The sequence below is a fragment of the Lonchura striata genome, chromosome 14 (genome assembly GCF_046129695.1).
Source record: "Lonchura striata isolate bLonStr1 chromosome 14, bLonStr1.mat, whole genome shotgun sequence".
NCBI lineage: Eukaryota > Metazoa > Chordata > Aves > Passeriformes > Estrildidae > Lonchura > Lonchura striata.
This window is the reverse complement of record NC_134616.1, coordinates 15,994,263-16,020,432: the sequence shown is the minus strand read 5'-3', so window position 1 is coordinate 16,020,432 and position 26,170 is coordinate 15,994,263. Positions and strand designations below refer to the sequence as shown.

The 26,170-nt window shown below is 46.0% G+C and overlaps 1 protein-coding gene across 2 annotated transcripts; it reads right to left on the bottom strand.

Moving 5' to 3' along the window:
* Window positions 1-1,745: 1,745 nt before the first annotated feature.
* LOC110467890 (phosphatidylinositol-3,5-bisphosphate 3-phosphatase MTMR8) lies at window positions 1,746-25,083 on the bottom strand. Of its 2 annotated transcripts, XM_021525304.2 has the most exons (14): window positions 24,999-25,083; window positions 23,396-23,518; window positions 22,347-22,509; window positions 20,071-20,228; window positions 18,406-18,534; window positions 17,023-17,157; window positions 15,195-15,327; window positions 13,720-13,829; window positions 12,721-12,846; window positions 11,166-11,215; window positions 10,398-10,598; window positions 9,900-10,028; window positions 8,559-8,685; window positions 1,746-7,009 (listed from the first exon to the last, which is right to left on the bottom strand). In XM_021525304.2, exons 1-14 carry the CDS (start codon window positions 25,020-25,022, stop codon window positions 6,782-6,784), a joined length of 1,836 nt encoding a protein of 611 aa, XP_021380979.1. In that variant the 5' UTR covers window positions 25,023-25,083; the 3' UTR covers window positions 1,746-6,781. The 2 variants fall into 2 exon arrangements, with proteins under 2 accessions (XP_021380979.1, XP_077642700.1); XM_077786574.1 differs by lacking the exon at window positions 17,023-17,157.
* Between the last annotated feature and the right edge of the window lie 1,087 nt (window positions 25,084-26,170).

Sequence of the window (26,170 nt, the reverse complement as noted above, 5' to 3'; positions counted from 1 at the left end):
GCCAGGAGTCACTGCCAGAGCACAGCTCTGGGCTCTGGAATCTCCCTCTGTGCCCTCACCCCTGCTCCCAGCATCCCAAACCCCAGCCCTGGGGCTCTCCCGGCTGCCTGCTCACCCTCCAGCAGCACCGTGCACCCGGTGTTAGCCAGGAATTAGCCAGGTGTTATCCAGGGATTACCCAGGAGAGGGCACAGACAGCACCCCAGCATCCCTTGGCTGCACTGCACGTCCCTGCCAAGACCCTGCTGATGGAAATTCCCGATTTATTTGGTGCATCAATACACAAAATACAGAATTAGAAAGGAAGGAGGAATCCAGTAATGTTTCTTCTCCTCCACGAGTCATTAATTGAGGAATTTTGGCAGCACTGAAGCTCCAGAAGTTCATCTCTTTACTTCCACTGCACCTTCCCTTTTGTAAAACAGGATAAAAGGATGGTTTGGATTGGGAGGAACCTTAAAATCCATCCCATTCCAGCCCTGCCAAGGGGAGGGACACCTCCCACTGTCCCAAGGCTGCTCCCAGCCCCAGTGTCCAACCTGTCCTTGGGCACTGCCAGGGATCCAGGGGCAGCCACAGCTGCCCAGCCCAGAGCTCCCTGCTCCATCCATGGAGGTTATTTATAGATTTTTATTGATTCCCATTCACACTGGGTCCCTTCCCTCTTTCCCACAGCTCCAAGAGCTGTTGTTGAGAGAGAGGTTTTGTATCCCCCTCCCATACCTTCCACTTCTCCAAAGAGAAGGGAAATAAAATTCCAGAACACTGGAATCCGTGAGCTGTTTGCAGCCCAAAGAAACTCCAATTACCACACCTTTTGTCCAAATTTTCCCCAAATTAAACTGCAGCTTTATCAATTCTAGCCAGTGTTAATGCTAATAATCCAATTAAATGCAAGGCAAGTCTTATTAAGGTAAATGAAGGATTTCACTGGCAGCATTAATAACAATTAAAATTAGCAAGAAGGGGAAAAGCCTGAGGAACACACAGGGACTGAGTGTACCCCGGTGCCAGGCCCTTAAAACATAGAAAATACCCATTTTTAAGGGGAAGATATTCATCAGGGGCTGGCTACTGGGTCTGGAGTCTGTTCCCAGATTCATAGGGAAATTTTGTACCTGGAATCTCCCTCTTGAGCATTTTCCCATCTCAGCTGAGTTAGTCTGCACTCAAATCTCTAACCTCACTACCCATCACTGAAAAACTGGGATAAAAAAGTATTTTTCCAAGATACCATCAGCAGCTGGACTGTGGGTTCTTCATTCTGAAGCCATCAGAAAACATCTCTTCACTGGACCCACGAAGCTGGGAGTCGGCTCCTTCCAGAAGCTCTGGCTGCTCCTCAGAAAGCTGTGGAAGTCAGCCTGGAGACACCTGTGGCCAAGTGAGTGAGGGACAGACAGCTCTCCAGGAGCTAGGAAACACTGAGGAGACACTTGGGTTGAACACAGAAAGAAAATTTAAATTTAAAAAAAAAATGACCCAGAATGGCACAATTTGCAGAAGACATTGAGATTTGATACAGTGCCATTGGTTACATTCCCTTTTTTCCACTCGTTATGTTCCTTTTTGGGTTGTTTGTAACACCCTGCACTCCCCATTCCCCCAAACCAGGGGGATCATCCCATTTCTGTTCTGTAGAGGGGAAGTGGCTCCACACTCACCTCATTAATTAAGGTCCTTTAGCTGACTCCACCTTTCCAAATGTGGGGTTCTGAGTTTCACCCAATAAACAGAGCAGCCACTTTCTTTAAAAAGGCCAAGTGTTTATTTTTGTAGGGAATAAAAATACCTGGAATCCAAGAGAGACTCCATGGGACAAACAGAGAGAAAAGACACAATTTTCCTCTAGACAAGATCAGCTTCAAGCAGTGCAGGAACTGAAGTGCCCCACAGAGCCCTCAGGGCACAAACTGGGGCTCACCCCCCACAAATGCCCCTCAGCAGTGACACAGACACAAGCAACAACAGGGACATTCCCAGCCAGCACTACACATGGTTTTAGGGACATTCCTACAAGGATCAGGTTGGGGATGCCAAGGAAAATCCAGCCAGAGGATGGGATCCAGTGCCGAGTTACTCCAGTAGTTTCTGCTACATTAAATAGATGGAAACATAGAAATGATATAAAAAGAAACCCCTTGGTCCTGCCCTGCTCCTGCAGCTCCCAGGGGGTCACAGTAATTAATGTCATTAGCAAACTTGCCCTAACGAATGGCCCAGCTGGCTGCCTGGTCCCAAGCACAGGCTTTACCATCCCCTGCTTCCTCAGCTAATTAATCAAGTGCTGTGTGATAATTAAACAAAAATAGGACATTCAGAGCAGGTTCTTCCCCCAGGGAATGCCTGGATGTGTGTGAGGAAGGGACAGAAACAGGAACAGCTGGGAGAGATCCCTATGAAACCAAGCCCAGCCCTCAGCACAGAGCAGAGGGGGTGGGAGGAGAGGAAAACCCCTTTGGAATGTGCCTGGGCATTCCTGGATATGCAGCACTGCATCCTGCCAGCAAATTCCTGTGGGCCCTGAGCCTGACCAAGGCCAAGTCTGCTAGGAGCTGAAGGAGCCTGGACCAGGAGCTCTTCCCTTTCCATGGCTTTTCCTGGGGGTGCCTCAGCTTTGGGAGCACCTCTGAGGGCTCTCTGCTCCCAGAGGTGATGGAAACAACACCCCCAGGGCTGCTCCTCACCAACATTCCCACCTGGAGATCCTGTGGAGCTCTGGGCACCTTCAGCTCCTGCCAAATCCCACTCTGCAGGACTGAGGAAGCTCCTGAAACTTCCCAGCTCCTTCCAAGCCCATCTCCTTCTCCATCCCAGTCAGGATGGCTCTGGATCAGAGCAGATGGACTTTCATTCCAAGGAATTAACTTGGAAAGGCAATCACTAAGCACAAGAACAGACCAAGAGTAAATCAGACCTAAAAGCTTTTACAAACTGCTTTTCTTCACCCCTAAAGAGGCCATGGAGAACTAAAACAATGGACAATCCAATTATTCCCACTTTTTCCCTGCAGAGCAAACAGCACCAATTGGATTTTCTCTTCCACAGGTGACAACTGCAAAAGAAAACCCCAATTTAAGAACACACAGAACAAAGCTCACATTTAAGATATTTCAAATGAAGCTCCATTAGTCCCTCTTGTGCTTCAGAGTAGTTTTAACACAGAATATGACAGGCCCACTACAAGGTTACACTTGGTTGTAGCACAGGAGACACTGGGAAAGGGCAGGAAGCCATGGAATGTCCTGGTGAAGCCATGGAATGTCCTGGTGAAGCAGGAGCAGCTCCAAAAAAGGAAGAGTTTTCCACAAGCAGAGCTCATCTGCAGCAAATCAGATCCCTCTTCCCTCCCAGTTCTCCCAGTCACAAGAATCCAAATGGAAAGAACTGCACTGTTCCAAATAAAAGCAGGATTTCTGACTTCACAAAGCATGGCTGTTCCCCTAGGAATAAATCAGTTGCAGAAACTTTCCCCAGCAGTAGCAGATCCCAAATAGCAGTAACAGTTTTTCCATTCCTTCCACACTTCCAGGGAGCAGAGGATGCTCCAGGAGCAGGGAACAGAGCTTTCCTGGGCAGCAGAGAATGCTCCAGGATGCTCCAGGAGAAGGGAACAGAGCTTTCCTGGGCAGCAGATCCCAGCTGAGCTCAGGACACTGCAGGGCTCTGAGCAGCTCTTCACTTCTGCTCTTCAAACAGCCCAGAGCTGCCACCAAAACCAAAAAGCTTCTCGTTCATTTGTTTTCAAACCATGGGCTCATGGAAAAAGAGGAAACCCTGGAATCTTTTCCAGCTCCTAAATTCCAGCATCAGCATGAAAGCCTTTTAATACTCTGCAGCCTTGGCCTGAGCCTGTACACATGAAATCCAAGAGGTTTAAAAGACATTAATTTTTGGATTTGGCTCTGTTTTGCCACTGGAGTTAAAAGCAGCAAGATCACTCCAAGCTTACAACACTGAGTAACCTGTGGTGGTTGTACACACTTGTAGCAACATTGGAGTTTTGTGGAGACAACCTTTTTAGGAACAAGGAGAGATTATTAAACTCCTCCAATGGCAATTCCAAAGGCAAAGCACCACACAAACACTTCCAGGAGCCTTCTGCAAGCTGGATTTGTACAATAATTAACCAATAGCACCTTTAAGTCTTTCAGTAGTCAATCAAAACCCTCTCCAATTTTGGATTGCTAATGAAAATTAGACTATTAATAATATTCAAAGAACTGGAGATTCATAGAATAATTGGTCCTAAAAATGCCTGTCTTGGCTTCATGTTCCATTTTCTCTCAGATTTGGGTATGAATGATGCCCATTATCCCCTGGAAAGAAAAAGCAGGACTGATCCATCAGTCACACCTGGGTCAGTATTTCCAGGATTTAATTTTTAATCAATCACTCTTGTAGCTCCAACTCCTTCCTTGGCAAAAACTTCATTTAAGTCTGACAAACCCTCAATACTAAAAAAATTCCTCTTTGCCATTTCAGTCAGTGGAGAAACTCTGTGCTCTCTTTTTCCTTGGATCTTTAATGTGCTTTATAAGATAGGTATTTTCCTACCCAGAACAGCCACTCAGGGAGGTTTTGGTTGGTTTTTGGACACTGGATCTACCCAGTGATTTCACCATGGGTTAAAAGCACATGAGCAGAGTTATTGCACTTTCTGGTGTTACAATGGAATGTTTCTACTTTCTCTGGAGATTGGGAAGCCTCAAATATTTTCAGTTGGCTTCCAAACTTTTTATAAAAGAGAAACACTGATTTGAAAGCTTAATGGCAGCACCTAATTGAAACAACAGCTTGAGAAGAGAGCAGAGCAGCATCCTGAACAAAGGTGCACAAGGGGATTCTGTGCAATTCAGCACAGAACAAGGACAGAGGCACAGCTTTTCTGGAATCCTTCAAGCCACCAAAGCCACACCATGATCTCAGAAATGTCCTCAGGCCTTGACCTTGATAAGCAGCACCCTGAGCTTATCAGGAACATTGGCTGCTCCCAGGGCTGGAGTACAAACTCCTGGGTTTAGCCACCAGCCCTAGAACCTAATTTTTCTTGCCTGAATAACGACCCAAGTGGAACACTTTTGTTATTGACCTTTCAAAGGAAGATATTGATCCAAATTGCAGCCAGGCTGGAAAGTGACTCTGACAAAAGCAACTCTCTGTAAACAGGGAACTTGAGGGGAATTTTTCCCAGGGATACACCTGGATCCAGTCCTTGGGGCTGTGCCAGAGCCAAAGCTGGGAATGCTGCCCTCCTGGATTATGGAGTATTTTGGATTTATGAGTTCAGCCTCTAAGGGAGCTCCTGCTGTGCTTATAGGGAATTCTACATAAACCTCTTGTTCAGTTCCTTACCTGCTGATTCTCTGCTGTTGAGTTCAAGTGCTGCTACTGATTCTCTGATTCCAGGAAACCTTTAGGCCTGAACTGTTGGTAATTCCAGGGCTCAGTCTGGGAGGATGCTGCACTCTGAACCCTGTGACTCAACAGGAGAATCTCCCTCATTTTCTTTCATCCTGACCATTTTCCATCCCCAGCCTCCACACTGGTTGATTTTAGATTGCTTCATTCTCTATTTTAGTTTTTCTCTGTGTGCTTTAACCATTTAAAAAGTAACAGAGTGAACCTTGCCAATGAATTTGGTCACACTTTTTTATATCAAACCTGCTTTTGCTGATGCATCTCCCAAGGATTCTCTGGGTGACCTTCAAGCACTCACTTGTGACACCCAATCCCTGGGAGAGAAGTCCTTGTTTCTTCCCAAGTTCATTGCCATGAGAGATACTGTTCATGAAACAGACATAACATCCCTAAAGTTCCCGGAATCTGAATATTCCCTAGAATCACTCAGCAAGTGATTTTATCATTTTAGGCCCCATTTCAATACCAGAACACAGCTCCATCTGTAATTGCTGTCTCATCAATGATTCCAGCTTGGAACAGAGTTACTTCTCTTGCTTCAGTTTAACCAAGATCATAAAATAAGAAAAATTCCACATAAATGTTCTGCTGTCTTTCCTCATTTCCAGTCCTCCCTCTTATGACAAATCCATGTGTTATGGGCTGGTTCTGCACTTCCATCAATAAAGGAGGCCCACAAAAGCTGGTTCTTCAAGAGGCCAGCTTGGAAAGAAGCTGCTGAACTCAGGGGAACAGCAAAAACCGTGGAGAAGCTGCAGCAGAAGAAAACCTCCTCACAAACACTGACTACAGACAGGACCAACAGCACACTGCAAACTCCAGCACAAAACCTGCAGTGGCCTGGCTGGACATGGACACAGTCTCAGAGAAGGCACAGGGGGCTTGGTTTTGTGTAACAAATATGCATAGGAAACAAAACATGAATCAGTTCTGCTACAAGGCAAGGGTCCATGCAGAGATTCATTCACAGCTAAGAAAGGTTGGGGGGTTTTTATCATTTGAAGACGGACTGAATTTTTTTCTGGTTTTAAGATGACCTTGGACCACCACAGAGAACAGAGGGATTTGCATTCTTCCTCCTGCAGTTACTGCCCAGCTCCTCCAATGGAATTGGCAAGATTTCTTCCAGCCTCAAACAGCAGAGCTGGCAGGCAGCCCTAACCCTCAGAAATGCACGTGTTGCCACTGAAAGCCAAGTTCCCAGGAATGCCAGGCAGGCTCCTGGCAGCTCTGCATCACCTGAGCTGCAGGAGGTGTCCCCCAGCAGCTGCTCCCCCAGCCCTGCACACCCCTACTCACACTCAGCTGCAAATGGGGGCTGCAGCAGCTCCCCAGAGCTTCTCCCAGCAGCTCCCAGAGCTCATTCCTGGTGCTGAGCCTGCCCATCCTCCCTGGAGGCTCTGAGATCCCGGGGCTGGGCTGGGCTCTCCTTGTGCTTCTGGTGCCCCAGGGAGGGGCCATTGCTCAGCACAGGGGCTGCTCCCCCTGCACAGTCCTGAGGAGGAGTTGGGGCTTTGGCAGCAGCAGCTCCTGCCTTGGGTGAGGTGCAGCCTTTGCTGGGCAAGGGGCCGTCGAGGATAGGGAGTTTCTGCACAAATAGAAAGGCATAAAAACAAATAATTAATACCTTGATGCCAGAAAGGGACAAAAACCAGGTGTCAACACAACAACGGCCCTGTGGCACTGCCTCTTTCCCAGCTCTGAAAGCCAGCACTGAAGTAGCTGGACACAAATCCTCAAATGCCTGACACAAACATCAGAAATACCTGGACACAGATCCTGCCATGTCTGACAAAACATCAGTGTTTCATTAATAAAGCTGGAGTTTTCAGCATTCACATTACACCAGCAAAGGACACTGATGTTCTTCTCACCGGTGTATTTTAAAAACCGTATTTTAATTTGTTGGAGTTGTTTTGGGGTTTTTAACACACAGAGGTTTTGTGGGTTTGATTGGTTTGATTCATCTGTCATTTAGACTGCCTTGGTGTCAGCATCTCCTGACCTCAGCCAAATGATTCTGGCAGTCCCCTGAAGAACAGGGACAAAACAAAGCTCCAGCACCTTGAAAGAGCATAAACACGAGTTATTGTGATGAAGCTTTTAATAATATACAGGACATACAGTATTTATGTTGGGAGTAAAATAAGGATGGTACTTCATCTGAAGAGAAAGGCTGACTTGGATCCTGGCCCTACAACAGTGAATGGCAAAAAAATCCCCAAAAAGCAACTCCACTCATATTTTTTAAACTAAAACTTTAACAGGATTCTCTTTCCTAGGAGAGATATGAAGAGGCATTTTTGCATACATTGTTTTAAGAGCTGTTTAATAAATCTGCATGAATTGTCAGTAAATTTATCTGATTTGTTTTTATATGATGGGAAGAGGGGAAATAAATGCCAATACTTAAATTAAAATGTTTATATTATATATGTATCATTTATACATATATTTATAGAATATATATTTTAGAATATATGTATAATTTATATATTTAATGGAAAATATTTATATATTTATATTTTATAAATATGTCTAACTTTATACAATATATTTATATAAGTTATAAATATATATATTCTTATCATATATATCTATACTGAATAATTTCTAAATTTAATGGCCAATATTTATATAATATGTGTTTAATTTTATACTACATATTTATATTATATATAGTTATATATATTTATATTCCATATCATATATATTTATATAATACATGCACAATTTCTATACTTGATGGCCAGAATCTATATATTTATATAATATATATGTATAACTTTATACCATATATTTATATTATAAATATTATATAGGTCATATATATCTATTTATATTATATATCGAAAATACATGTACAATTTCTATCTTTAATGGCTAATACTTATGTATCATTATATTATATTATCATTATATTATATATTATATATTATATATTTATTATATATTATATATTATATATTATATATTATATATTATATATTATATATTATATATTGAAAATACATGTACAATTTCATTTTTAATGGCCAATATCTACATTTTCCATTTTAATATGTGTATGATAAGGCCAATATTAATGTCAGTTAAGCTTTCCCCACCCCCCGGGGTCCTGCAGTCCCCTGCCTCACGTTTTCCAGCTCGGCTGCGTTGTCCTCCAGTGTCACCTTGTGGCCCAGGCAGCTCAGCAGCTGGTCCAGCACACACTGCTTGGGGTGCATGCCCTTGTCAAAGCGGTTGTACATGCCACACCAGAACCTCAGAACAGGCAACAAAACCAGGAATCAGGGGCTCACTTGGACATCATTGCCAACAGATAGACGTCAGTTAATATTGTTAATAAATTGAGATTAGGAATTAATTTTAAAACCTGTCACAGCCTTGGATTATTCAATTCAGTAGCAACGGGTAATTTTTCTTCAAGTTAAAAAAACTGGCAGTAAATATTCAAATAGGATGAAAATACTTTTTTTTTTTTTAATAGCAGATTTATTGGAAGCTTGGGCAGCTTATCTTCCACTCCTTAATCTTGCCCCCGGTGATGCCTCATATTTGATATTTTTCAGATTCTATTCTACTTTGGTGTGTGGGTCTGGGCTTCATATTATGGGATGGTGAGCACTCTGCACAGAGCAGGGAGACAAAAGAATTCTTTCTCCAGCTGGGGACCAAGGACAAATGATCCAAATCTCAGCCCCAAGAGCACAAACAATGTGGGCTGAAGAGAGAAAAACAATCAGGATGGGACTGCCTGGGCTAAAGCTGGAATGGGACAATGAACTCCAAGGTGCAAATGGGGCAGAACTGATCCCAGGGAGAGCCCCGGGAGCGCTCGTGCATTTGGGACCATTTTGGTTCATCTTGGGTGCAGCCCTGGCTGGGATCTTGTGCTGCCCAAGGTGGATCCATGGAGGAGATCCTCTGAATAAATTCCTGCTTGATTCTTTAGCTCCATCCAGCCTCTGTTCTAGGGCAGCCTTCACAAGGCATCAGCCCCACCTCCCAACTTTCATTTGCACATACAGCACTTAAAATCCCATTTTCATCCCCCTCTCTCTCAGCAGGGCCCAGGAGTGATGCAGAAACAAAACCTGGGAAAAACCCTGAACTGGGCACCAAAATTCTTGCCTGAAAGACTTCCTCAATATACATTAAAAAGGAGAAAAAGAGGAACTTTTTCAAACACTTCAATGTGACAGAGCAAGCAGTCAGGGGGTGTGTGTGGTTCTGTCTGAAGTTCTGCTTTCCCTTGCCCTGCCCCACCCTCTTTTCTCAACACCAAATTACAAATATTATTTTGAATTACAGCATCCAAATTTATTTCACCTTTGCACTGCTCTTCTTAGTTTATGCCTGAGGAATGGAGGTGAAAAGTAAAACAAACCAAAACCAGTGGAAATTTATTTGATTTAACCTGAGTTATCAATGAAAGAAGCGTCTCCCCCCTTCCCCTTCTTAGCTGAGACACTTACTGGAAACTGAAAGGTAGAGTGTTTGGTTGGAGCTCTTTGTAAGCTGTAAATCCTCTGTACAAAGGATTTCTCAACTCCTGCTTCCTCTGTAAGAGGAAAGGCCACAGGGAATGGGTCTTCTCAAAGATTCTGGCAAGTACAAAGAACATCTGATCACTAAAAAAAGCAGCAAATGGATTAATAACTGCAACTGTTGGGAGCAGGATTAGATTAAGGGAGCTAAGAATTGTTTTTGTGCTGTATCTGATTGATTTTATAAGCACAGGATATTAAAATGGACACTCTCCTGTCCAGAAGGGATATCTGCAAGTTATTGTTGTGCTCCCAACCAAAACATTGTTTTTGGGATATAATTAAAATTCTTTTCTCCTGTAGGTTAAGGGTAACACCATCTTGATAAATGCTTACGTTCCACAATCTCCACTTCCATAAAGCACACCCTTTTTCAGACATTCCAAGGGATCTTTGGCCTGCTGGCTCCAGGAAGCCCCAGCTCACCTGAGCTCCTCCCTCTCCTTGTGGCAGGTGCCCAGGAAGTTGCCAAACTGGCAGGAATAAACATGGTCGTGGATCTCCAGCAGGAAGCGCTCGCTGAACTCGAAGGAGCAGGGGAACTGCTGCATCAGCTGCCACACACACTCCACAAACTGTGTGAACACCGGGGACACCTCTTTGGGGTCCCCATCCAGGTGGCCACACCTAGAGAGGTGCAAAAAGCAGAATAAATCTTCTGTCACCCACCACAAAACATCCCTTTGCCATCAGTTTTCTTCCAGGTCAGGTCTATGGCTTGAACTTTGCAAAGTCCTGAGAAAGTGGCAGAGATCCTCTCCCAGGGATGTCTGCAGGAGAATTCCCAGTTCTGCCTGGAGCACTGTGGATGGGACAGAGCGGGGTCACCATCCCTAGAAGTGCTCAAGAGATGCGTGCATGTGGCACTTGGGGACATGGGTAAGTGCTGGCTGCTGGCTGAACTTCATGATTTTGGAAGTCTTTTCCAGCCTTTGTGATTCTGTAATTCCATGATTAGCACTCCTCAAATAATAGAATTTTGCAGGTAGGAAAACACCCAGAATTCAAGCCATGATTTAGTGAAGCAATAAAAACACAGTGATGAAATAACAGCCTTAGCAGACCCTGGCTCTATGTCACCAATGCCAATATTTTCCCAATGCTTTCTCCTTTTCATTTCAATTTTTGATGGGATCCCCTAAACCTGAAGACAGTTTTGGTTTCACTCCCCCCAGGGGAACGTGCCCCTCTCACCTGTGTGAGAACTTGTGGCCCATTGCAATCCACTCCTTTTCTATCAGGACCTGCAGGTTCAAAATGGGGATTAAGAAAAGAGCATTCATTTCATTAAAAAAGGAAAATTAAACCTTTGATGTTAAAGCCTAAAAAGCTGACAACCTGCTGACCCTATTGCTATAAATATACCCCCAGAAATTAATGGGAACTGTAATTTATAGATTATCCAGTTACCAAGGCAATGGCCCTGCTGGAATCAGAACTCATTTCAAAACTATCATTTTGAGAGAGTTTCTAAGTTGTTAAAATCATAATATATAAATATATTGAGCTCAAAGAATTAACAGCTTAATATTACACTGTGTTATTTAATTTGGAAAAGAGTGTTGTGATACTCAGCAAAATAAATCAGCAACTGGAGTTCAACAAATGCTTAACAGACAAAAAGAAATATATGAAGTACAACTGCATAATGAAGAGTTCAGGATGAAATTTGAACAACTGTGTGGCATTTTTTAAATAGAAAATAATAACTGTTATAATCTGTTTTCCTTACAGATAAATAAGATAAAATAATCTGTTTTCCTTACAGATGTCTCACAAGGAACCACATGACTAAAGCTGCATCCATCATTACTTTGCTGGATCATATCTGAAGATAATTCCTGCTATCATCATCCAGATTAAGAGGAGGAGGGCAGAAATTCACAACAAAGTTCTTAGAAAACTTCATTTAAATTGCTTTTTGAATTTTTCCATTCCTTGCACTGCTGATGAATTCCTTTAGGAATAACCCCACGTCAGAGGACTTGTGCCTACAAACCATGAGGACAGACAAGGATTTGTCTGTGTCACTTCTGCTCCTGAGTGAAATCCTGTTCTCAGTTCAAGCAGGATTGTTCAGAGACCAGGCAGATGTTTCATGTGCTGATGGAATTTTAACTGTTAAAAGACTGCAGTATAATCCAGAAACAAAAATAGAAACAATAAAACCAGCATGGAATGCAAAGAAAGTCCTGGCACTGGAAAAGGCAAAATCTGCATTGTTCTGATTTCAGGGACTCCTTCAAGGAGCTCTCCTGAGACAGAGCAACTCTTCAGGTATTTAACCAGAGATGAATGGAAAAAACATCACAGATTGCCCTGAATTCATGCAGGGATGGCTGCAAATGAAGAAAAAGCCTGCACTAGAAGCAACAGCCAACAGAAAATGAAATGGCTTTTTAAAAGGTGTAAAATTATGCAGATTTGATTGATGGACAGGGGACAGGGCTGGGTTCACCCAATTTCAAATCCCAGGAGATAAGAGACTTGCAGGACAAACTCCTCCAGCACTTTTTGGTGGATTGCTGCCAGAGCTGCATCCTTTGCTGAGATCTCTCATTAGTGGCTGCCATGTAGACATTGCAGGAAACAAGGATTTGGGAATTGTCAATCAGCTGCTGCCGTGCTGCTCGCAGCAATTCCAGCTCGTTACAGAACCAAAGCTGCTTTATGTAGTTCACTTGTCCCAGGAAATGGCCTGAGCCCTTCCCCAGGGCCTGCTGGCACTGGAATTGCAGCATGTCCTTACCATGAAGCCTTTGAAGGTCCTGTAGAAGGGGTCCAGGAGGAGGCTGGCCAGGGAGCAGACCTGAGCCGTGCGGTCCCAGCCGTCGGAGCAGTGCACCAGCACGCTGGCCCTCTCCTCCCTCACAGCCTGCCAGGGACACAGCACAGAGCTCAGGGAAAGGCTGTCCCTCCCCGCATCATCCCAACACCCCAGGGGAATGGTGGTCAGGCCTCCTCTGGCCTGTGGAAATGCACCAGTCCATCAAGAGAAGCCCCAGCTAGAGCAAAGTGCTGCAGAAGGCTGGTAAAAAACAGCCCCTGTGATCTCAGGAAGGCCAAGGATTCCCAGGCTCTTCCTCTGAGGAAAAAATTTGGTGGATGAGTGAAAAACAGTTGGACACCCAGGGATTAGAACCCGAAGACAAATTAGAAGAGTTGATGCCAACTTGCCCCCATCCCATTATTTTTGCCACTTAGGGCAGGAGAGAAATAAAAGTTTCTGGCTCGTGACATGGGCAAATTGTGAGAGACAACCAATGTTTACTACTCACTCCTCTCACCACACACTTCCTGCACACCCTATACTACTCCTGACTTCCTTCCTCCCTTCTGCCTGACCTGCAAAGCCACCAGCTCTGCAGAAATAAGGACTGTGTTGAATAATCAAAATTAGTGCCCACATCACATCAAAACAGGAAAAAATAAAAGTCAAAACAACCCCTCAATTCAAGCAGAGCAGTGGATGAATAACAAGCACAGGGTTAGGAGTTGTTTGCACTATAAAAAGGCTTATAAAGGTAATTTATTCACATTTTGTGATGTTTCAAATAAGCTCTAATAAAACCCTGGTACAACACATGACACAGGACCTGTATTTGCCCAGCAGCTGCACGACCCAACATTTTTGGAGAGATTAAGCCAACCTGAACAACAGCTTCTCCTCAGAGCCACCTTCCCAACCTCGCAGCAGCCCCCAACACAGCAGGAGACATTTTGGAATGCAGCTGGAGAGCAGCTTTACCTTGGCCAGGAAGACACCTGCATCCATCACAGCCTTGATGTGCCGTAACCAGCCCGAGTTCTCCAGCCCCGTCAGGAAATCACTCATGGAGGGGGACTTCATCTCACACACTGGGAGCACACAGAGAGTCAGAACAGCACCCCCTGCGCCTCCTCGTTATCCCCCTGAAAATTCTAACTGCTTCCAGCAACATCCTGTCTAATGGTTGTGTATCTAAAATTCACAATTTAAAAAATAGCTGTTTTTCTGGAAATCTCCTCCTGCTCTTTGTTTAAAGGGTAACTCATTATTTATTCAGCTGTGTTTCTTTCAGCAGTGAGCTGTAACTTCACTCTAAATCACTATCACATCTACAACCACTCACTCACTTCCCAAAGATTTTAACTTATTTCTCTCTAATTTAGAGACAAAAAATAACAAATCTAACCTTGAAGGCAACTCAGCTGCTCTAATGAAACCCAGCACAGAGAACACTTAAGAGTAATAAAGTTCAGAACAGTCCATAAGCCCCAGTGAACAATATTTTATCACTGCTGGAGAAGAACATGGGAGCAAGCAAGTTTTTATTTTGCCTCTTCTCCCACAAAAAAAAAAAATCTGCCAGGAAGAGGCAACTGAGGACTCAGAGTTGTGATCAGGCCACTCTTTTGGGTGGAGCAGCACCATTTTTGTCCAAGGTCACCATGGATCCTGCAGGGCCACCTGGGAGCACCAATTACCCAACTATTTTGAAAAAAGATGAGCATTATTGTGGGTACTAAAATATTAAACTCCTATTTTGGATGGCAGCACTTGAATTGCAAAATTGTCCAAAATTCTATCGATGAAACTCTGGGCCTCATTACCCTCTTGATCCCCAAAGCTTAGGTGACTCTTTTGCCCTGCTTTGCATTCCTCCCTATGATCACAATCAGTTTAATTACTCTGCATTTTCATATATTTATATATTAAAACATTAATTTAATATATTTTAAAGGAGTTTGGTTAAAAGGAATCAGAAATAAATGAAAAGTTAGAACAAAGTATGTATGAGACTCAAGTCTTTGGAAGATCATGCATTTCAACTCAGAAATACTGTTAATACTCCAAATACAGCAAACCTCAAAAAGCATTTCTGAACAACCTCTGTTGGTTTTCTTTCAATAAGTCATGAAGCAACAATGACTGTATTAGCTATAAAATGTAATATTTCTCTAACCATTTTCTATTAATTTGGCACATGCATCAAGGAATGCTTTTAGTATTAGTTGCAATTTTTGAACCACTATAAAATCAAGCACAAGAACAAAGAAAATGTCAAGCAGGAAAGCATTTTAACAGCATTAATAATTTCAGCTACCTGAATGCAGCAAACAAAGCAAGATGCTGACTTTGCTTCCATCAGAACACGTTTATGCATGGAACATTTGGATATTTGGCAGGAAGTTCTGTCCAGAAGGGTAAGAAAGACAAACCCCTCCCAGGGCTGTACCCACCTTCCAGCAGCTTCTGCAGGCTGCTCCTCATCACATGGATGTTCTCAATGCCAATGAATTTAAAACGAATGTTTTCATAATTATCTTCATTCTCATAGCCCTTCCCAGCAGCTCTGTTTGCCATGGCATTCAACTGGCAAATTCAAGGAACAGAAGAGAAAATCACAACAAAATTCAGAGAGGCTGTTTTGCAAGTCCTTTGTTTTTTGTTTAAATCTCCCAGAAAATGTACTGGACAAAGCTGTTACTCAGCTGTACTTCCCCACCTGCCAGACAGTTCTTTCAGCTGTTTCATTAAAATTACTGCAGTTCATTAGTCAGAGGCTCATTAAAACCTGCTTAGGGTAGTATAAACCCCCAGTTTCTGCTATCAGAGATACTAAAACTGCCCTAACTGTGAGTTTTCCTAGGGAAATTCAGAGACAGGCACAGGAAAGCAATTTTTAACATTTTTACATACATGGTATAGAAATAATAAGAGAATTTCCAATTTTCACAAACATACATGCACAGAGGAAATTAAGCCACCTGAGGGAAACAGAAACATTCAAGTTGAGGAGAAAGAACAAAGCAACTGCAAGAGAGAAGCAGAAAAGAAGCCAGTTGCTCTAACAGTCCCCAAACCAGTTCAAGAGGTAGCAGGACATCTTTGGTGGGGACAGAAAACAGTGCAGCTCGACCCCCCCAACTCTTATCAATCTGGGCAGCTTTTGGGAGAGAATAGTCAGACATGGTGCAGACACCTTTAGAACTGTAAAATAACCCCAGTGCCTCAGTTTTGCCAGAGTGGGACAGGTTGGCTTAGAAGGGAAGTGTCACCAGTTATAAATTCTCCCCTTGTCACCAAATGCTTTAGCACAAATTGACACCAGTGAAGGATTTCAGTGGCACATCTCTGCTACTGGCAGCTGTCTGTACCAGAAGAAATGCAAATATCATTGCAGAACAGGGGATCTCTAGGAAACGTCACACTAAAAGACAAAATACACACTGAAGCAAGATGTGAAACACTCCCTATTTTCCCCAAAAAGACTTTTTCTTCCTTCCCCTTGCCATAGTTTAATTAAACTTGTAGTTTATATAAAACAGAAGTTTATGTAAATAACAGCAAGATCTGAACAGCGAAGCAGATTGTCAGAAAGCTCAATTTTCAAATAATCAGAGCAAAATAAATCTTTGCCTTTAAATAATTGTGTGCTATGAAAATTCTTGTGTTCTAATTGGCTTCTAACAAGACTCCTAACCCATACATTTACAAGAGAATCATTAGAATTGGTTTTTAAACTCAGTTCCTCAAGATGACAGTCATTAAAATTTTCATTTTGCAAATATTTCCTTTCAAATAAACCCTCAGCTCTCAAGTTCTAGCCCCAAATAGTAGGGCTGAGCGGTATTAAGCTCCATCATGAGTCTTATTTTTAAAAGGGAAAAAAAAGGGAGGAATTGCTTTTCACAGCTTCACTTCCTCCCAGATCTGCCAGTAAAAGCACCTCAGCCTCGTGGAACTGAATCCTGAGGCTTCTCTCCAACTCCACGTCCAGTTCTCTCCTTTATCCTTTCAGACTCTGCAGGAAAAGGCTTCACTGTCCCAGCCAGGTTCACAACTGCCAATTCCATCAGGTCATCCTGAACACAAACCTCAAACCCAGGTACTCCAGATGGCAAAACTCCTCAGATCACTTCACATTCCAGTTGTACACCCTGAACCAGGAGCCCGATCCCACATTCCTGCTGCAGGAGCGACCCAGAATTATGACAGAATGAACTGGAAACAGCACTGCACACTCAGACAAGGGATTTAAAAGCAGCCCAGAGCCCATGGAGGTACCTTTGGCCTCGTGTCTACAACATACATGAAGGGGCAGCCGGGGTTGGCCTCTCGGATGGCCTGGAGCATCTGCTCGTCCTCCAGGCAGCGCGCGCTGAACCCGGCCAGGGGCTGGCTGCAGCGGCACAGGGCGGCCTGCAACACACACACAGTCACCCCTGCTCCACTGCCCTCCTCCCCAAAGCCCTCTGGCCTCACAGCTTCAGCCTCTCCTCCTGCCCCACACCCCGCAGAGTCACAGCTGAACTGTCCCCTCTGCTCATTCTGAGGAGCTGCTGCTGTGGGGGACACACACCGGGACGTTTCACAAAGCGACAACTTGGGGGAACTTGGAGTAGTGAGGGTGAGGAGACTCCACCTGCTTTGCCTGATGGTCACCACCCTAAATCTGGGCAGTTCAAGGAATCCAGAATGGTTGGGTGGAAAGGACCTGCAACGGGCAGGGACACCTTCCACTGTCCCCAGGCACTCCAGCCTGGCTTTGGGCACTGCCAGGGATCCAGGGGCAGCCACAGCTGCTCTGGGCACCTGTGCCAGGGCCTGCCCACCCTCCCAGGGAACAATTCCTAATTCCCAATATCCCATCCATCCCTGCCCTCTGGCAGTTTAAAAACACCCCCACTTTCCCTGTCATTATGCTGTATAAAAGTCCCCCTCCCTCTTTTCCATGAGCCTCCTGAAAGTACTGGAAGGCAGCAATTTCTCATGTTTTCCATTTGGTTTCTATTTCCAAACCATTCTTTTGAGTTTTCTGTATCAGTTGTTGCTGTTGCACATTCAGAGCAGCACTGGGTGTATTTTAAGGAAATTTCATTAGTTTCCAGCACAACTCCAGGCAGTGCCCAGGTCAAGGCACACTTCCTCAGGAAAACAACATTTTGGCTGTGACTGAATTTTCCTAACATCAGCATCTAAAACACTGCTGAGGCAGCAAAGTTACAAATTTACATTCTGGTCTTCAGTGGAAAAAAAAAATGAAACCATCACTTAATCTGAAGTAGTGGGGATTTATTTTAGGGTGGTTCCTTTTCTTCAATACTAAGAAAATCCAGCCAAGTCAACATATAACTCGATAAAACATTGTTCAATATAGCTAAAGAGGAGATTTAAAAACCCCACATCAGAAGGAATTGCTGAAAGCTGATTAAGAAAAAATTCCCAACAGGAAGCTTGGAAATTCTGTGCTTTTGGCAGAGCTCTGGATGCATTCCAAGTGTTTGCCTTCAGCTCATTCTGTGACTCAGAATAAAAGCCATTAAGAGAAGCACAGTTCTCAAAAGCCTCAAATCTAATAATTATCTTATTCTTTCCTTTCATTAGAAGGGAACTGGACAAAAAGGAGAGCCCTCATTCCCCCCAAGCAGCAGGCAGTGAAGCACTAACATTGTTTTCCTTGTGTAAGTAAGAAAGCACCGGAATCCGCCCTCGGCTCCTGAACCTTGAACTTCCCATCACCACGGCCTTGGTGGCAGCTCGAGGCACCACGATCTCAGGAGGGTATGTGCTGCAAACCTGAGGGAGAACAGAGAAAAAAACCAGATATTGCTCCTGAGCACCTCAAAATTCATGAAAAATTCATCTTTAGCTTATTAGGTTACGAAGTATTCAGGAAAGCAATGCAGGAAGTAATAAACTCTGCAGCTGAACCTAAAAACTGGACTGCACAAAGCAGATTCAAAGAAGTCCTTTAAATCCATAAATGTGATGGATGTTTCTAAATTAGATTCACAGAATGGGGTGGGTTGGAAGGGACATTTAAAGTCATCCCACTCCTTGCCATGGGCAGGGACACCTTCCACTATCCCAGGCTGCTCCAAAGCCCCATCCAACTTGGCCTTGGACACTTCCAGGGATCCAGGGGCAACCACAGTTTCTCTGGGAATTCTATTCCAGGGCCTGCCCACCCTCACAGCCAAGAATTCATTTCCACAAAAGAGAAATTAACTCCACTTAAAAAGTTGTCTCTAAATGTTATGCAACTTGAAAGGCACTTCCAGAACTCAGGTGGAATCCTCAGAGAGCAGCTTCATCCTTTCTCCTCAAACAAGCACAGTCTTTGCAGCATGGACTTCAAAGATAAGCTGCTCTCCAAGCCTGGCTTGACATCACGTTTGATAATTCTAAAACACAGGCTGGAAACTGTGAGGAAACAGTAAAGCACCTGAGAGTTCCACTGCAGTAAGCAGAACCTCCAAGTGATTGATGATTTGAGATGGCCACAGCAGCTACTGGAAACAGCACCTCTCCCATCAGAGCTCAATTCAGGCCCCCACAGGCAGAGCCAGGTAAAACTGACAGTCACCTCTGACAGCACAGGCTTGTATTTCTTCAACCCACAGCTTAAAGTAAAGAAAGTTACCAGGGAAAGGGATTCAGGGTTATGAATATTTTGGTGTCTTTCTTGGAGTTGCTTGCCTTGCTTTTCAACAGCCAGGTCTGACTGCACACAGCCCCAGAGGAAACAAAAAGGGAAACATTGTGGAGTAGGATTTTGAACAAGCTTGCTGACAAATGCTTTTGTTTTATCTTGTTTAGATCCAAGTTGGCCTTTCAGGGAAAATAACAGCAGCAGGCAGCTTAGACTGAAATGACAGGGGGCCCTTAGGTAGCAGAAGATCCAAATGAGAAAGCAAAAAAACCCTCTGGTTTCCACTGCTGTTTTTCTATTCCTTCCTTCTTTCCCTAGTCCCTCTCCACTCTGCCTCATTTCCCACCAATCCAAACTGCTGCCATTTCCCTCTCTCCTCCACATTTGTCACCAGCCAGGTGGGACAGGCCTTGGAAATACCAAAAGCAGCTCAGGGTACTTGAAGCTTTGCCTAACAGATGGGTTGACATTTCTGCAGAAAAACAAGACTCTGCTCCCTTGCCAGGGGGATCAGACACAACAAGATGACTCTCCTGGAGCATCATCTGCAACTCCCCATCAAGATGATGTGCTTTGACTCAGACTAAACGAGCTCCTTCTTCTCCAGAGGCAGCAGCAGGGCTGTCATTAATAACAACAAGGAGATAGTGCATGGCATGGCTCCTCTGGGCAGGAATTACCTCATAGTCCTTATTAATATCTGTTATCTCCCAGGAGTCGTTGGGGATTCCCATGCGCTGGTAATCCAGCTTCAAATCAATCAGTTTCCATCCCATCTCCCGGCTCTCTTTGGACATTTTAGGATTGTAAGAGAAAGCATAAAGTTCTTCAGGTTTCACTGGGAAGGAGAAAGAAAAAGATCAACAAGTCAGAGATGCAAAGACATCCAGGGAGGCCAAAACTTCTGGGAATCAATGACTGAGTGCTACAGAGAAGTACTCAAAGTATTTAAGACTTCCCAACCTTTTACAGATTTTTGGTTTGGGACAGTACCAAGTGCTGAAATTCATCCTGAAATCCTCAGGAATTTCCAATACTCAGTTCCCAAACTGAGGCAAATACATTAATTTTAATGAAGTGTTTTAGCCCAAGCTGGAAGAAGCAATTTCTCATAAGCTAATGATTTCATCCTGAACTCCTGAATGTAGTAAGCCTGTTAGATGGGATTTACATCATAGCCATTAAGCCACACATGAAAACATGGATTAAAAGTTCTGTTTTCTGTGGAGAGTTCATACAATGGCTCCTGCACACCTGTAAGGTCAGGGTTCAGCAACAAATTCTGAGACTGGAAAACTTGAGGGATGGCTGGAATATTGCTGTCAGCCCAACAAAGGCTTCAGACTGGCTCTGTCAAGTGCCCATTTACCATCCCAACCTCCTTCCCTCTCTTCACAAAATGCAAATCCAACCAACAGCTCATCCAGCTGATTGCCAAGGCAGCTCCAGAGAGAGGGAAACCTGTCAGAGGCTGATAAAGCAGCTGGGTACCCAACAGGTAAGCCAGAGCTGTCCATCACACATGTGCAAATCATCAGTAATGATGTGCGCTGCCAAAAAATCCATGAAGGGAGCACACTCAGATATCTTAAAAGAACAAAAATGTGCTGTTACCATTCAGAAGTAGAAGAAAAGAAAGAGCAACAGCATTTAGTTAAGTAGAGACCAAAGGAAACTGGTGTGAGGCGCTGCAGTGACACCTCCCATGCTTCAGGCACTACCCAAACCTCCAATTTTCAAACCCCAAAGAGCAGTGACCATTTTTAAATCTAACATCACAAACCTACGTCATCACAGGCAGAACTTCAGAACTAAGAAAACTCCAAAAAGCACAAGGGGTTGCTGGGAGTAGACACAGGGCTTAATATCAAAATGAAAAACATCTAAATTCAGCAAAGCCCATTTCTCCTACAGGATTTCCAGCCCAGCTCTGTGTGAAGGCCAGCAAGAAGCTGCCTGGTGCCATTAATTCCCCTCCCTCAGCCTGCTGGCACCATCACAAATTGCAACTACAAATGACATCCTTGTAATAACACAACTCCAAATACAGGTTCCAGCATCCCAAAAGCAGAGGTTGCCAGAGGCAGAAGCCAGGTAGGAGCTCAATGGAATGCTGTCCTGCAAGAAAAGCACGAAGATTCATCCATGCTGGAATAAAAAGCTGGAGCTAGAAGAGAGCACAGGCTTTTGAGGGTGTCTGGCTCACACTGCAAGAGTGACTCCAAGTCAGAGCAGGGTGAAGCACAGGCTTCACTGAGCAAACACAGCAGAGCAGCCTAACCACGCTGCTGAAACACAGCCAAGATGCCAGTTTGTGGGATTTGGGAATTCTGTGAATGCCTGGATCAGCTGGAAAGGGCAGAACTGCATACAGCCAACAGCTGGGTGACACAAGGGACTGACAGTGGCCAGGTTTGGGATATGAACTTTGCACAGCTCTCCAGAAGTTCCTCATTGGAGACCACGTCACTCCCACTGCCAGAGAGTGACAGAATCACAGAGAGGTTTGGGTTGCAACAGCTCATCCAGTGCCACCCTTGGGACACCTTCCACTGTCCCAGGCTGCTCCAAGCCCCAGCGTCCAGCCTGGCCTTGGAACTTCTAGCAATGCCACAGCTTCTCTGGGCACCCTGTGCCAGGGCCTTACCATCCTCACAGAGAAGGATTCATTCATTCCCAATAGCCCACCTAGCCCTGCTCCCTCAGCATGAATCCATTTCCCCTTGTCCTGGCACTCCAAGCTCCTGTAAACAATCCCTCTCCATCTATCTTAGCTCCCAAGACTGTGTTTAATCTGGAAGCAAACGTCCTGCCCCACAGAGCTCAGCTCCCTGAGCCCTGCCATTGTCCCTGCTGCTGGAAGCTGATTCTGATCCCACTCCCTCCCTCCCAAACCCAAGGGGGCTCAGCTTGGAGCATTCCAGAGATTCCCAGGACACATTCCCAACCCCAGCACCTGGCTGGGAGAGCTTGAGCAGGGAGGTGAACACGTCGTGGCAGTCCCTCTCCTGCCCAATCACAAAGTGAGCCACGTGGAAGTTCTTGCAGTGGATGAGCAGGGGGTACCCAGCCGTGGTCAGGGGCAGCTTCTCCACACTGGAGATGTGGTGGTGCAGGATCTGGAGAAAAGGGAATAAACATCATTTGTCACTGATAAAGCTGTGAGCAGTGCAAGCAGGTAGGAAACTTTTGTAATACAATCAGCTGTTTATGCTTCCTGCAGCTAAGGAGCAGCAGGAAATGAGTTTATTTGTGATATCAAACATAAACTGCACTCAAAACCCAGGGAACTAAAGCAGGACTGAAAAACCACAGATTTACAAAAATTGCTTTCAGAGACAGATGTGCAGCTCAGTTTACCTGGTGCACTTTGCTTTCCTTTCACCTCCATATGAAATACATTCTGTCATTTCCATTTCACCTTAGAATTAAAAAAACAAGCTCATTTCAGGCTAAATCTGCACTTCTAAAAGCTGCAAAGTCACATTTAAAGGTCTTGTATATGGAGTTTTAGATAGGAAAACAGAAGTTTTTTTATATTCCTTGAACTGACACTAATTCCATGAGTGAACTATATCAAGTCACATCACCATTGTGCTCACTTCCTTCTAAACCAGCTGTTTCTGGGAAGCATTTGGTACCAAAATGCTCTAAAAGACCACTATGTCTCTGGAATTCCCGAACCTGCTCATTCTGGAAATGAGAGCACTCAGTTCCAGGACAAGGGGGAATGGCTTCCCACTGCCAAGAGGGCAGGGATAGATGGGATATTGGGAAGGAATTGTTCCCTCCTCTCTCCAGGGCAGGTCCTGGCACAGGGTGCCCAGAGCAGCTGTGGCTGCCCCTGCATCCCTGGCAGTGCCCAAGGCCGGGCTGGAGCAGCCTGGGACAGTGCAAGGTGTCCCTGCAGGGGTGAAATGGGACGATCCTTCAAGTCTCTCCCCATCCAATCCATCCTGTGAGACCTGAAGCAGCTTTTCCAGGTGTGTTTGCAGCCCACCATACCCATGTTTCCTTCCTGACTTCAGCAGAGGCATCCACGTAGATCAGGTGTGTGGCTGTCAGGTACAGGGTCCCGCTCGCTGCCTTCCTGCTGGCGTAGCGATCCAGCAACTTCACGTTTTCCACCTGCAGCAGGAACACGGCATGAGAACACCACAGAACCCCGGGGTTGCCAGGCTGGAAAAACCCTCTGGGACCAGCCTGTGCCCAATTCCCACCTTGTCACCCAGCACACATCCACTTGCTCCTCGGACACCCGCAGGGATGGGCACTCCAAACCTCTCTGGCAGCCCCTTCCAAGGCCTGACCACCCTTTCCATGGAGAAATTCCTCCAAGTCCAGCTTTGATAGAAGCACTGCCTACACACCTGTTGAACTCCATTCTTTCAACTTCTAATACACAGCTCATGAAGCAAGACAGAAAAAATTTTAAGTCCCCCCTGCAACACCAAGCCAGTCTTACACCATAAACTCAAATTATTTCTCCGAGAATTAAAGCCATAAAGGTTAAGCAAACAGCTGTGGTTCAGCACCAGCAAACCCTAACAGGATTACTGGATTTGTAGCCAAGATGATCACAGTTTGTTGCTGTGTGAGGCTGCAGAAATAACAAGACAAAGAACTGCAAAGGAAAGGCTTGCCAGTGTTCAGGGTGATCAACATGTTGCTCTGAAAGGAACAGCCCACTCCAGTCTGACTTCCCACGGCTCATTCCCTGTTAGCAGCTACTTGTAACTCACTTCCTGGCCTCCAAGAGTATTTCACAAACCACACCAAGCCAATTAATAAACAACAGCTTTAAAGAACTCAGCACAGACATAATAGAATATGCTACAGCACTGGATTGATTTTTCTCCTGGCCTATTTGCTGCCTAATGAACGCAGATGGAATTTTTCTTTCACTGTTAAGCAGAAATAATAAGAAAAAATAACTGGAAGGACAATGAAAACAAATGTTTTAGCAGTTAATGATAGATTAGTTCTGGGTATTTAATGTGTGAGCTTTCTTATGTCTTAAGTACACAAGGAAAATCTCAGCAAATAAACTGGAGAGCTGAGGCCTGGGCTCAGTCGTGTTTTACAGCAGATATAACTATAAAATACAATATTGCCCTTTCTAAGGCACTACAGACATGCAGGACCAGCAGAGCACCTCAGAGCAGGGGGTAAGGAGCATCCCCAAACTAACCTACAGAATAAAGCGAGAAACAATAACCTTCACTGCAGTGAAGGATAAAATTAAATTATCAACTGCTGCCTGGATAAATGCAATTCCTACAGCATGCCCGGAGGTGCTGTTTGACTTAATTCAATGGGAGAAAAAAAAAAAAAAAAAACCCAAAAAAAAAAAAAAAAACAAAAAAAAAAACACCCCTTTGGTTCACTCCTAGGGACTGAGAGGAATTTCCGCGCTTTGACAGAAAAACATTCCAGAATTCCCTAAACCACCTGGGGCTCTGCCCAGCATTGCAACCCCCTCCCCACAGAGCGCCGCCAGCACCGGGGGACCGCGGCTGCGACCCCCACCCGCAGCGCCGAGGGCCGTCCCGCGGCTGGGGAGCGGGGGGAGCGGCGGCGGGGCCGGCCGGCCCGCGGGGCTGGTTACCTTCGGGGTGCTGATGTGCTCCATGGCCGCCCGGCCCCGCCGTGAGGGGCCGCCCCGCCGCCATCAGGGCGCGCGCGCCCCGCCCCGCCCCGCCCCGCCCGAGCCGCGCGCCGGCGCCGCCATCGCGGCTGAGGGCAGCGCTGAGGGCAGCGCCCGCCCCTGCGCCGGGGGGCCCGGAGAGCCGGGAGGGGGCCCGGGGAACGGGCCCGGAGAGCCGGGAATGGGCCCGGAGTGTGCCCGGAGAGCCGGGAATGGGCCCGGAGAGCCGGGAGTGGGCCCGGGGAACGGGCCCGGAGAGCCGGGAATGGGCCCGGAGTGTGCCCGGGGAGCCGGGAATGGGCCCGGGGAACGGGCCCGGAGAGCCGGGAATGGGCCCGGAGAGCCGGGAATGGGCCCGGAGAGCCGGGAATGGGCCCGGGGAACGGGCCCGGAGAGCCGGGAGGGGGCCCGGGGAATGGACCCGGAGAGCCGGGAATGGGCCCGGGGAATGGACCCGGAGAGCCGGGAATAGGCCCGAAGAGCCGGGAATGGGCCCGGGGAATGGCCCGGAGAGCCGGGAATGTGCCCAGGGGATGCGCCTGGGGAGCCGGGAATGTGCCGCGGGATTATATGCCTGGAGAGCCGGGGATGTGCCCGGGGAATGTGCCTGGAGAGCAGGGGATGGGGCCGGAGAGCTGGGGATGGGCCCCGGGAATATGCCTGGAGAGCCGGGAATGGGCCCGGGGAATGGGCACGGAGAGGCGGGAATGTGCACCGGGATTGTGCTCGGAGAGCTGGGAATGTGCACCGGGATTGTTCCCGGAGAGCTGGGAATGTGCCCGGAGAGCCGGGAATGGGCCCGGAGAATGGGCCCGGAGAGCACAGGGTGCGCTCCGACCTACTGTCCCGAACCCTCAGGATTGTGCCCCGAGCCCCCGGGCTGTGTCCCGAGCCCTCGGGATGTGCTCGGAGCCCCCGAGATCCGCCTGGAACTCCGGGATGTTGCCGGAGCCTCTGGGAGCCCCTTCATCCTCCGCTCCATCCTGCTACACTCCCTCTCTCTCCTCGCGTCTTTTCCCCTCCCAGCACCGGCGTTCGCGATCTCTCAGGGAATATATCAGGAAAAAACACCTTTTTTTTCCCCCTCAAAGCGTGCGGCCATCAGCTGCGCTGTCTGGATGGGCAGCAGGCTG